Source organism: Megalops cyprinoides, chromosome 22, assembly GCF_013368585.1.
Source record: "Megalops cyprinoides isolate fMegCyp1 chromosome 22, fMegCyp1.pri, whole genome shotgun sequence".
NCBI classification, from domain to species: Eukaryota; Metazoa; Chordata; class Actinopteri; order Elopiformes; family Megalopidae; genus Megalops; species Megalops cyprinoides.
The window spans coordinates 11,079,392-11,093,446 of record NC_050604.1 but is presented as its reverse complement, the minus strand read 5'-3'; the positions used below and the strand labels follow the sequence as shown (position 1 = coordinate 11,093,446).

The following is a 14,055-nucleotide window of genomic DNA, read 5'->3' as shown; positions in this document are numbered from 1 at the left end:
CTTTTACTAAAGCAAACCTTTATAGTTATGTCATCTATTTAGTCTAAAATGTGTCCAAAAAGCTGAATTAGTTATATCATGCATCAGGAGTTGGATGCAGTATGTGGTGTACAAGCATAAGGAAATTTGCTACCCAAAGGTCAAAGGTGCAAATTCCTTCTGTGAATGTCTAGCTGTCCATGACAAAAAAGAAGAGCTTAAGGATCAGAATAAAAAGTGCTTACTAAACATCCATGACGACTCAGCAGCAAAGGACTGTCACTGCAAATGTGACCGGATGCAAAATTACCGCAAAATGAATCTATGGTGTAAGAGCATTCCACATGCAAGTAGCAAGAGGCTCTCCATGGTGCTATCACGTGTAGATGTGCTGAGGCTGTGTGCTGAAAGGCCCAGGACATACCAACATCACCCGGCCACTTCTGAATGTCCAGGCGAAATCTGCAACGCTGCAGTGCCTGTTTTGATTGAGCCCAGGCCTGCAGTACGATTGGATTGCCTGGATCTCCATTAATGGGCTCGCTAAGTAAAATTAGCATCTTCAAGGGCCACCGCCCCCATGACCCCTGCTTGATTTATTTTACTCCTTTAATCTGAATTCAGATGTCTTCATTTGTTCCATTCCTGAAACAATTGCCAAAGGTGTGCAGGAGCAGTGTGAGCTGGGCTGTCTTCGATTTATTCTGACCACCACCTGAAGGCTTTCACGACAACCTCGGTGCACCCGCCCGATTTGGTGAGTGTGTGGTGTGGTGTGTGTGTGTGTGTGTGTGTGTGTGTGTGTGTGTGTGTGTGTATGTGTGCGTAGATTTATTAGTTATCCTGAAATGAATCACATAATATCAGGGATTTACAATGTGTGTCCACATACAGGTCATCTATACAGATGCATCAGTAATAACCTTTTTCTGGAGGGGAGGGGAACTTACCAAGAGCTACTGGCGTGAAGAGAACGGCAAAGAAGAGCAGACGTGCCGTCCACATGGCCGCCACGGAGGACCCGGCTCCAGCTCCAGCCATGGCGGTTGAGCCCGAACAGGCGCAAGTTCCGCTACTCGTCCTCCTACACGGCAGATGGCCCACACCTCTGAGCGATAACTCCACAGGCCTGGGGAGGGGAGAAACACACAGCAAACGAAAACCATCAGGCCCCGCTTGCACCCATCCGCCGGGGAAGAGCCGCTCATGCTGATTCTAAGAGTCCTGTTCCAAAGGTTCTGTTTTTCTGCATTAAGTCTCAATGCCCATCAAGATCCTCTTGTGGCAAATCAAAATAAGACTACAATAAAAGTAACATTTTCAGTTTGTTGTTCAATATCAAGGACAAAGCACACTTCAGAAAGACTGAATTTTTTAAAGTGTTTCAAGTCCTGACCGATGGTAGAAATACAGATAAAAAATACAGAACTATATATATATATATATATATATATATGTACACATAGAGAGAGAGAGAGAGAGAAAGATGAGAGATGATTCATTTGTGCTTTGTTCTCTTTACATCTTTATGATTTTGTACTATAATTTCATGTTTGTATCCATTTTTCCTACTGTTTTGTCACTATGTTTATACTCTCTTTATAAAAACCCCCTCAACAATTATTTTAATCATGTTAATAATATTAATAGTAGTAATGATAACCAACACAAATTAAAGTTCACACCAACCAAATTAGAGTGCAAATGTATACCAAATGCTGGAAATGAATCAATTGCTGCTCCTGGGGAAATATGCTGATGACAACAGACTGAAGCTGTGCTGCAAAGCAGTCTCTGCATAGTTTTCAAGCTGTGTTTTCATTATGGAGCTCTACATTAAGTGTTCATTAAGCCTTACAGTTTTACAGTTCTAGCATAACATGCAGATTTTTACATTTCAGATTCCCATGCAGACTCAAAGCCACATCTCATGAAACAGTTCTGAATTAATGATGTGTTGCAACTTCTGTCTGTTCAAAGTGGAAAATATGAAGTGGTTTGCTTATTTCTTCACATTATTACCCGTTGAAGCTTATTGAATGGGACTGAAATTCTGACAATGACATTCCACTAGAACTTTAGCATACACATTGGCTAAGAGGGAATAAACCCATTATTGCAAACACAACATGATTATTTACCTTCTTGACCTTACTCGTGACAAATTTTAGAGGTCCAACCATACTGGCTCTACATGTATATTGGAAATGTATATATATTTATATAGGATATAAATATTAGAAAGATGTACTTCTGTATAATTTTGCCTTTCGTGTGTGTTTGGTCATTCTAACATGCAACGTAGCTAATTATATTCCACACAATGGACAAGGACAATTTAAATAGCTTTAACCTACCAAATTATCCATTTATAAATATGTAGTATTATACAAACTGAGAGGAAGCAAATGCCCTCTGATTTCATCAGCATTTGCCTTTTCATTTACTGATTTGGGGCATTGAGGCTCCAGGTCCACCAAGTATCACAGTCTAGAAATACTGGTTTCGTATCGTATTCCATTTTTGAATGCTATGCACATTGTCCTTTCATCTCAACCCTTTCAGCAAGAATCCAGACTAAATTAGAATCAGCGCAGCATAGATGCTAGTCAGCTAAAACGGACACGGTACACTCATAACAAGTCAACCACTCACAACAACTCAACAAAGGTCAGTGACCTGATTTTCGCTCTAGGACACACAGTCATCTAATGCATTACTTCAATTCATGGCTACAGTTCTGCTGACCCTGAGCGTTCAGGGGGCTGCGCTGCTGTCTGGCGAAGTGACCGGTCCGTGCCGTGCCACGTAAAGACAACATGATTTACACGCTGGGAGATCGCGCGCAAACAGCCCGTCTCTGTGATGCTGGCATGCAGGAGACGAACGCAGGAGTAAAACAAGAAGGGCAGCCAAATAAACAACACTGACTGATTTGAGGAGACGTCTCTACTTTAAACAAGTAACAATTTACGAGTTCTCTCCAGAACTCTCAGGAAAAATATAGACTGCCATTTTGTATCAATATTTTTTCCCCACTCTCCTTGATAGCAATGCTTTACTTTAAAGGTTTTACAGTCAGGCTGCAAGTAAGTAATGGAAAAGCATACAGTTACCTAGCATTAGGTAGTCCTGCTTTACTGGATTTTGTTTAAGTGGGTTTTGACACAACAGAATAAGTACTTTAAAATATTTAAATTGTCTATTAAAACATTTAACATTAATGGTTTTATGCAATGACTCCCACCTGCTCACTGAATTGAATTTAGGCCTTCACAGAACACAGGAGTGCAATGTAATTATGTTCAATTTTTTTTACAATGTCCAACACAATAAGTGTTGTTGTGAACTGATACAATCTAGTGAGAGTTCAGTTTATCAGGCTCCAGCAAAAAAGACTTTACAAATGGGCAGGTTACAATGCAGTATCCCACTTGACTTTATCTCCCATGTATTCCACACTTCTGAAACTGCATAACTGACATTTATAAATGATTCAACGATAAAGCCCAAAAAGTCAAACATATCATGCTTTTGACTCCATTGAGATTCTTCTGTATTTAACTCAATGCCTCCTGTCATTTTTATGTTCTTATGTTACTTATATGTCCACCACAAACCCTTCTCCGGAGCAAACTGCCTAGCTTACATTTTCCATATAATCTATTTATGCAGGTGGATATGCACTAAAGTACTTGAGGTTAAATGCATTGCTCATGGATGTATTAGCAGAGGCTCACATGGGGTTTGACCCTGCAGCCCTCAGGCTGGAAGACCACTTACCTAACTCCTACACCACATCATCATGCCACACAGGTAAGAAAAGCTTACAGGTTTAAAAGCTATAAAAGATGTTATTATTAGTGCTGTTCTCTACTATGATGATGATGATTTTTCTGATTCTTCTCCTTCTTATTCTTATTCTTCTTATTATTAGTAGTATTACTATATTATCAGAATCATCGTCATCATCATCAGTATTAGCATCAGTAGTAGTAGTATTAGTAGTAGTAGTGATCAATGCAATATAATGCAGTTCATACCTCAGAACAAATGACAAATGAGCATTCACCTCACCCTCATCAGGTGTGAGAATTCATTCTTAAATATCAGGATTCTTACAGAATGACTGGCTTTCAGTGGGGAAAACCAAATTATGTGGATATGGATGACTTTACACCAGCGCACCACACATATTCCCCTTCTGTGACCTGTCTATTATGAGGCGCTTAACGCTGCATGTACATCTATTCTGCATACTTTATGAATTTCATCACTGCTGCCTTTTTAAAGGCAGAACATGTGCTCCTGTAGCTGCTCTTGCATTTTGCTGTTATTTTAGCATTCCTCGCAGGTGCTACCATGTGAAATGGATCTTGATGGCTTAAATTAATTGCTCATTTCAAGCCCTATCCGCTAAAAAACAATTAACGGCAGGGCAATCAGGAACGTTATTAACGGAACGCTGCACCTGCGACTTATTAAAAAGACAATGCATCGGGACAAAGCGGTGCGCCGAAGTCTGTCTCAAAAACAAAAGAGCGCAGCGCCGCGCTGTAGGAGAGAGATGGGCGGGCCAATGGCAAGGCTCCGGCACGCTGAATGGGGCTGGAGCACGCTGGGGTTGCAGACTCTGTGATGGGAAATCCATCAGCTGTAATGGAGATTATCGATCTCCGCGTACGCAATATTTGGCTCAGGTTGCTCAAAGCAATACGGAGTCTGTGGGGTGGCCATATGTCCCTTTTCCTAATGTTCCAGTTCCATCTTTTAAGCCTCATCCCAGCTGACGTAACTTTTTCCTGAAAATCTGGCAACCACCCTGGGCTGTTGTGTGTTGCATTTCCAACACGGCATGACCTCATTTTGATTGTGCAGTCATATGCTGACAATGATTGTGCTGATGACATGCTACTGTACATTTACTACTGTACAAAATTATTATTACTGGAAGCAGCAGCAGTAGTAATTCAACCGCCACAGCCATAATTACCATAAAGATCACAATAACCACAATCAAAATCCTAACAATAAAAAATACAGCTAAGCATGTCATGTAAAAGGTCAAGAAGGCTGTCTAAACATTTCAAACTCTGAATCATTTCTCAGTGTCAGCGGACATTAATAAGGTCTGCTGTGTAATGCCTAAAGATAGGGGACACGTAATTCCTTGTTTCCTTCAGACATTACACTCTCTCCATATGTACACAAACATGTACGCTTGGATTGTGATGAAACAAACTTGTTATCCACAATATCTAAATATTGGAATTCTCACAACATAGCAGCTACATGATCTAATCGTACTACTTTTTGAACTCTGTATGAGTACACTTAAAGCTTAATTAACTGAAAAAACTGTGCAGGACTTGAACAGTGCTTTGACAGCTTCAGCTATGCCCCATATCATGCCTGTACTATAGATGTGTCTCAGGTTTCAACATTTTCTTGGAAATGGATGTTCAGTCTCTGTCATAAATTGACAATATTGCAATATATTTCATAATATATAAATTTCCAACACGACATGACCTGTACAAATACACACATACACATGCACGCATGCACACACACACAGACACACACACACACGCGCACAGTATACACTTATATACATATAATACAGTATATTATAATACATACTATACATCCTCATACAGCTATCATCTAGCTGCCATTCCCTTCCCATGTGACGTGAGGGAACTGAGCATTCTTTCAAAAAGCTAGGTTGAACTAAAGACAAAAGCAAACCACACAATACAACATGTACCACGAAATAGGAAATCCTATACTATCTGATGGAAGAATGTTCATCTGGGAAAAACCAAATAGTCAGGGCATCACAGCATTAAATCTGCCTTGGTCGGGGCACATGACAAATAGCTGTGTTCTTATTGGCCCAACTAGGTCACACCATCAGTGTTCGTGTGAGAAGGGACATGTCTTCTATTAAATCTCACAATTGGAAAAATGCCATATGTTGAGAGTTGAATTTCTGCTCAATATTTTCTGTGGACAACTGTACAGTCATAACATTAAAACCTGGCCCCAGTCAGTCAACACAAATCTCATGTGTCTCTCAACACCTCTCCTCAAATATATCACTGCTTGTGAGATTTCCAGGTTTCCATAATTTATATTTTCAGCTTATCGTGTATGTAATGTATCTAATGAAGTACTGTGCTTATATTTTGGATCTGAGGTAGAAAACAGACTTATCAAATAAATCTGGGCTGGTGATTGGCTGCCACAGAGCTGACATCACAGCTCCCCCTCTGCAGAGTTACTGATAATTGCTCTATCTTAAGCCTGACTGGCCTTGAGGCACTAATGAATGGGCTGTCAGCGCATTCTTTATCAAGGGTTTCCTGCCTCCCGGTGAACGTGCAGTCGGCTCGACTACCACGTCTGCATCATGTCCTCTCACAAAGACTATGTCAGTGCCAGCTGCACCCCCCAGCCCCCCAGCCCCCAACCCCCCCGAATATGTTTACACTGCCTGCCTTTGTATGGATATTTTAGGAACCTGACCACAGCCCTGCTTCAGCAACTGTACAATGTGAAATGTCACATGAAACATGTAAGCCACAAAGTTTGACGAAGAGAAAAGATAACCAAAAAACAAGAAGCAGCGAATGAGAATGGGAAGCCTTTCGTCTTCATTTAGGATAAAAGCAACCTCCCCCCTCCCTTTTCTATTAAATCACAGAGGGGTGCCCAGCTAATTCTAATTTTCCTTCACTTCAAACTGATGTAAACCAAATGGAGCACCGACTCAGGGGTGGGGGCGGGGTGCATAACTGATCCCAGTTAAACTAGCAAGGAGCCGAACGGTGTCACAAATTACTCTCTGGGGAGGGCCAGACTAGACCAGCCACAGAGTGCCGCGGTGAGTCACAAAGACACTGCAGCGAGTTACCAAAATAGCGCCCACCTTGTCCGTGTCGAGTTAATTAACTCGGTTTGTGACGGAGAACGAGTCCACACGGGGAGCCAATTTACCGGCGGCCTGAGAGGGGAGGAAAGAGCTTGAGGTGGCCGACTCATTGCGCCACAGTGACCCCCTCGCTCAAAACAAGCGGCAGACGAGGTGAGATCCCTGCAATTTAGACAGCGGATGGAGCCTCGCGCTGATTTAATCATGAATGGGCTTTCTGATTAGCTGCAACTCCCACCTGTTTCAGATGTGCCTCATTATGTCAAAGGCAGACGCTTTTCAAAAACAACCAATGCATCTACGCATTGAACTAGGTGCAGAACATAAAGATGCCAATTATTATGTGGAATGCATGGTGAAATGTTTTACTATTTAAAATTATTATTGGATTTTTTTTTTCCAGTTTGAACTGTCTGAATGTTGTAGGTGATTCCTTTCAGAATTTTTATGAAAGTGACACTGTCCACAACAATAAATGCTCAGGGCTTCCTGCTCAACCACACAATGATGCTGCTCACAGTAGGGCTGTAATTTTGTGGGTTGACCACTTAAAGGCCGCGATAAATACTGTTCAACAGGAGGGGATGCGACCATGACAAAAAAGCCAATACAGACTCTCAAGGCTAGTATAGCAATCACAGTACAGAAAGGGGGTCTTTTTTTCATTTCTAGGATTCTTTTGTTGTCAGTATTTCATATTTCACATCATGTTATTAATGCTAGCAAGGCATACAGCCTTATTAATAAAGTGAAATTACAATTATAATTGTGCAATTGTTTTTACAAGCCAAAACAGGCAAATTATTATTTTTAATGGCCAATTCCATATTTTAAATAAATAGTTTGTTGTAAAACTATACAGTAACTGCATCAGTGCTGAAGAGGTTACACTCCAAGTGCAGACACAGGCTATACTGGTGAGAGATAATTAATTTGTACTTCCTGTGCAGTTTAGCTATATGTCAATCAATATGCACCCCCCCCCCCCCCCCACCACCACCATTTCATTAGTAAAAACAACTGAACAATGTTCTCTATTTTACTTGCTTTACCATAGATGCTGTGAAACGAACTGATGGCCCTGGAAGCTACTTCATTCCATTTTAATAGGCACAATTCCTTTCAAAAATGGAAATTTCAATTCAAAAGGGCAAATCCACAACCCTGCAAGTGATATCATGATCATGGCAAAGTTGTCACCCTGTCAAAAATCTGATTAGAGCAGCCATCCAGCAGGAGTCATGTAATAATTTGATCTGTACCCTTCCAGCCAATGAAATACAGTCACAAGGTTCTCTTGACCGCTGCTCAGTAGGACCGTGACACTGGATTTTGTCGTGTTGACTTTTTGTATTTAATCACATCCTCATGCCCTCTTTGTTGGTTATATGACCTGGCTTTTCCTGGCTTGTTAGACATTCAAACCTATCCAAGTTGCCTGACACTAAGTTACAATAGAGACCTGATCCCATTCAAATCATTTCTATGACCTGTCAGCGCACAGCGGCACAGGTTTACAGGAGTGGTGTCAAAGAGAATAAATTTTTAAAAAATCCTTATTAGAAGACGGATCACAAAAATAAACATTGGCAATTTCAGTCATACCCGTTGTTCATTTCGCTGCAATCCTAATTAAATAGAAAAAATGAGAAAAGACACATGATGAAAAACACAAAAGAGCAGCCAAGCTCCTGTCAGCTGTAAAAGAGATCAATATAATATAAAGACCTCAGAGTTTCGCTTTGGCCTAGTCAGCCATGACATGTGATCTCCAACAAGCACAGTTGCACACACACCATGGCGAATCGGAGCAAACTGTACAATAAAATGCAAATTGAGCAGAAGATCAAAAGCAAAGCCCTAATCATCAGTGACAGATCATCCAATTTTCCACGTTCTTCCCCAGCACAAAGATTTACGGCGGCATCCCTCTCACATAAGCAAACATTGCACTGAAAAGTCCTTCCTGCTTGCAAAAACCAGACTGGGCCAGGGTGTAAACAACATTAAGAAGTGCACTGCAAATGGCCCTGGCAATCTGAGAGGCTTTTTTTCCCCTCAGTGTTATGAATAGCAATTCCATTGAAAACCGCAGAGGTTCAAATGGCTTCCACATGGCTGGCTTCGCTGCTGCTCCCCAAGACGGAGTGGCTTTCGGAGTCACCAGAGGACTCGTCTAGACGGAGGTCGGCCCTTCCAGCTCATCCCCGTTAGAATCCATTTTGCCCAGGCCTAATTAATTTTGTCTGCTCTTGGTAAGAAAAAATTAAAGCAACCCCACACAAAATCAAGACCTAGGAGCGGATCCATAGGAAGTGCCAAATGCAGACACGGATGTGGGTGTAATCCCCCCATTCACACACATCTAGCACCCGGTGCGGAGGCCACAGTGCTATTATGGCTGGTTGGTCCTCGCACAAAAAGGTGGGCTCAGTCAAAACAGACGGCGGAGGCTACGGATTGCGTGAGCTTTCCCTGCACCGCGCGGACAAATGAAAACAAACAAGGCTTGACTGAAAGGAGATTCTTGGAAATTTTCACAAAAAAATGGGGGGGAAAAAATCAACAATGGGGTCCTAAGCACAGGTTAGTTTACCTCAGCACTTCGGAAGCGCGGTAACACTACCCGTGTGCCCGCTGCTGTCCGATTTGCTTCAAGTGATAAACTGTCTCAGGACCTAAGATGGGTATTGTGTCGTGGTTGGAGGTGAAGATATGTCTGGGACTGGAAGTTTTAGCCTTTTTAATCCGAGAACAAAGGCCCAAGGGCAAGTCGGCTGGGGCCGTTTGGAGGTACTGGAGTATGTCAAACCCAGCACAGAGACCATAAAGCACTTTTTTATTGCGCAGCGATTAGTGCAGGTCTGAGGCCTGCTGCTTATTCTAAGATGGCGGGGCATGATTCACTGGGATCTGCCCAGAACAAATATATATCTTAAGGTCAAGCAGTCTCTGGTGATACGTGCTTTTGTTCCTTAAGTTGGTCAATTTAAACTGACTTCACTGATTGAGGGTGGAACGGCGGTAGATTAATTAAGACAGAGGGTTGTTAAAAAGAAATTTAGTAACCGCTATAACCTCAATAGTAAACACTAGAGCTGGAGTATTTTAAATGTGACACAGCTTGCTTTTCAGTGGTGCTTACTGGAAATCTAGCTGCAGCACTGCTGTAAATTGCTAAATCCATCCTTTGGGGTTTCTACATCCTACTTAAACTTATTAAAATATGCAAAATTCCTCTGAAAAAAATACAGATGACCCATTTACTGCAACATTAAGCTTGCTAATCTTTTTCAAAATATAAGGTGGTATTTTAACTTAGAGCTAGTTCTTAATAAAAAAAAAAGGTGTGGAAAAAACCTAGAAAATCAGATTGAAGCCCCTGGTAAGTATGGAGATGATCTTACATAACGACACACTTCATTTATGGTTTCTCAGAACAGGTAGTACCATAAGACAATAACAATAAACATACATAACCTATACTGAATGTCCACGACCTCTGAACACAGGCATTATGGCTTGCAAAGCGAGGCTGAAATACAGTTGTGGCTGATTCAAGGACATAACATGTTTTATCCATATTAAATCACAAGAAACAATGAAGCACAACAAAACTGTGTTCATTTTTTAAAGCATTTCAATTAAAAGTGTTCAGACTTTTATACACCTTATCCAATATGCAGAAAATCTGTGTTTAACTCTTTCAGAATGTTTTATTCTACATCTGAATAAGAGGTTAATAAATCGTTTAGACAGTGTGAGATTCGGTGTTTAATGAACTGTTTATTCATTTTCCACATGATTGCTATTTCCAAGTGATTATTGCATGTCAACTGGAGCTTCTTTAGTGGCAGATGATTAATATGCTAGAAAGCATCAAGCAATTTTAAAAGTATATGGAAACCATTTCACAAGTTAAATCTGTGTGATTGTTGGGAAAAACTGACAAAGTAAGAAAATACGGCTGTAATAGCATGAAACATTGGTACATTATTGGGAATCTACAAAGTTTGTATTTCATCAAATGTCAGCAAGTTCAAATGGAAGACATTTTTTCAAATGTATATTCTCTAGGCTAGGTGGTTCTGTCATTAGCTTTAAAATTGTTTATAATCTTGCACCACCATAACATATCTCTTTGTGTCCTTTTTAGAATACAGTTTTCATTGAATCCACTTTACATGCCTGATGTTCGCCTTGCTAGATCTGTCTTGACAATGACCGTACATTACGATGAGAAAGAAGCCTATCTTTGTATTTTACATGGAACCCTCACAGCATTACAATATAGAACATCTAGGTGAAAAAAAACATAGCATAATAATAAATAAATGAAGTAACAGCTAAAAGGTTCCTTTTCTTTTTTCTCCATAATCACCATCATCTTCAGAATTGTGATGATGATGATCATGATTATTATTTTTATTCTCACTTTCTATATTTTCATTATTCTGTATTTCCCTTTGCTATATTTTCATTATTTATTCATCTTATGCACTGTATAAGATAAAGCACAGAGCTTCCACAGAATGTGATATAAGGCTAAGAGTGATACTGATGGATGGCTGGAGATTACTCAGGAGTTCTGGAAAGGTCAGATGCATTTGCATTCATAGTGTGCATTCTGCTGTTAGAATTGTTCAGTGCTCTATCTCTCTCTCTCTCTCTCTCTCTCTCTTTCTCTCTCTCTCCCTGTCACACTGTTCAAAGGCATAGTCTTCATCGTCACGTTGTCTTCTCACTCTCTCTCCCATTTCCAATTTCAGAGCACACCGAGGTGTTATTTCTAAGACTACAGGATAGAACTATCTTTTTGGCTTTTATTGCAATTTTATCAGCATAGCTCAGGACAAAGCAGAGCAGTAATCGCTTTAGCCTTTTAGAGCACTCATCCAAAAAGCTGGGGAAGATAGCACACTGATTTGAGGTAATAAAAGTGGTTCTCCTAATCAGCGCGCCTGCAGTTTCCATGCAGACGGCATAGCACAGACGCTTCTCTGTGGCCAACATTGATCTATCAATCAATACTGTGCAATTCAATAATAAATAAGATGCCAGGGATTCAAAGAGCACCTTACACTCAATTTTGTGAGATGGCCAAACAATTTCATACAGGCCAACTGGTAGGCTATTTTCATTCCAATTTAAGGCAATAAGTAATCCTAGCTGAAAACACTATTGATTTAGAGTAAAAAATCTATACATTAATGGTCAAAGGCATACATATTCATCAGGCACATAATTTGTATAAAGTATCATAGGTATGCAAGATTAAACCTTCCTATAATAAGATGCAACACATCCCCTTCACTTATTTCGACAGCTTTTTTGGTCCTTTAAAGTAATTTGTGGTAATATTAGTTGGGGACTATACATAATTATGGGAAAAATACAAAACGTGAGATTCCACTGATTAATCTCATTACCTCCTGGGCATATGGTGTAATTAATTCAGAACAGATTTCAGAAACTTCACATTTTTCAACTAGCTGAGATTTTGTGGCTGTACTGAGCAGTGTCAAAACATACTGTCTCATATTCCCATGGAGAATCTCCATGCAAGCTCCCATACCTCTGGCCGGCTTTGTCAGCAGAGAAAAATAAATATACTTTTCTTGCAGGGGCATCCTCTTGGTTGCCATGCTTCTGTCATTGTGAAGATCTCAATGCGGGGAACAGGCCGAGTTTCCCTGTTTCTCTTTGGATCAATCTGACAGAGTGTATTACTTCTCCTTCACAATAGGCCATCAGGACTGTGTAATCTTCAAAGCGAATGCTGGCTCGTCTCGTTTCCCCTTCCGTTCGAGAGCCAAGAAGAAATCCAGCTCAGAGCTGGCATGATTAATTCAGCACAGTCCATTGTAATGCCACGGTCTCCGCTGACTTCTTGGCAGCGAGCTACGGCTCCTTGTTGGACCAGCTGGTTCTGGATAGCGGACCGAGCACCGTCCAGCACGTTCAGATACGGAAGCCTCGCAATATCACCTCCACGAAACATCTCACGTGCATTCCTCCATCTTATATGAAACACATTGGATGGTTTCAAAAGGCAAGTCGAGAAAGAAGGGAAAAAAAAAGGAAATTGGTGAATGGCAGCGCAGTTCAGAAACTCAGCGTATCAAATTTAAAGTGGGGGAACCACTAAATATGCATGAACAAAACATATGTTCCCAAGGGAACGTGTCAAACTCGCAATGTGCGCTTTGGAATCAACAAACCTAGCACACTCGGTCCCAGGGCAGCCACAGATGACAGATGCAAAATCACAACTGTCAATGTTTAAAGACTAATGTGTGGTGTTGAGTGCCGACTCATGAATCATTTAACACAGTTATCAGAGATCCAATATAAACAATAATAGATGATGACACGACTTAATAAATTAATTAATCAATAAATAATACATTGTCTAGCTTCTGGAAAACAGCCATCTCACTACACGGTGAAATCAAAAGAGTCGGGAACCATGAATATACAGTACTAGGGACTACATGTGTTTAGCTAGACATTAAAAAGTGTAGTTAATAAATTATTCAGAAATCCCAAAGGCCATTATTATTCACCCTAGAAGTGATGAAGTTAAAACACTTCAACAACAATTTCGAGATGTGGGCCCAGCCTTTGTCTACTACTTCTTCACAGGATCTTTTGTCAGGCAAGTGTGTGCAATTACCTGATATTGAATATTTATTATCTAATATCTGATAACACAGCTTGACACAGCTCTACAAGCTTGACCTCTGTGTCTGTGACCTGATCGGAGAGGAAGCTCTTAACCACAGAGGCGCCGTAGCAATAAACGCGTGCACATCGATGGGTCTTTGACAATAAATACACCGCTTTTCGGGCCAGGCGGTGGGGGCTGGCCTTTCTGCCTCCCCGTGTGTTGATGTTATCTTCCGGACTCTAAATTCATCTTGGCGTGATCCTGTTGTGAAGTAAGGATTTCATGCTTTAATGCTCTGGAGTAAACACCTTGACTGGATGATTGATGGCTGTAAAGTGGGCTGTTCTGTTTTCTTCCATCACCGGGGACCTCTGCACTGTCTTAGGGAGTATCGAGTGCAATTGCCTGGCTTCTGAAAAAATGCCAAAGGCTCGAGAGCAGCGCTAACATTCTGCACTGCCCGACCTGC

General features: G+C 40.9%; 1 protein-coding gene across 5 annotated transcripts in view; it reads right to left on the bottom strand.

Annotated features, from left to right (window-relative positions):
- adgrl3.1 (adhesion G protein-coupled receptor L3.1) overlaps positions 1–14,055 on the bottom strand; it is a 208,470-nt gene that overhangs the window by 147,700 nt on the left and 46,715 nt on the right. For all 5 annotated transcript variants that reach the window (XM_036516462.1, XM_036516463.1, XM_036516464.1 and 2 more), the window contains exon 3: positions 930–1,108. In XM_036516462.1, coding sequence (XP_036372355.1) covers positions 930–1,020 — 91 coding nt within the window. In that variant the 5' untranslated portion in view covers positions 1,021–1,108. The remainder of the gene's footprint in view (positions 1–929; positions 1,109–14,055) is intronic.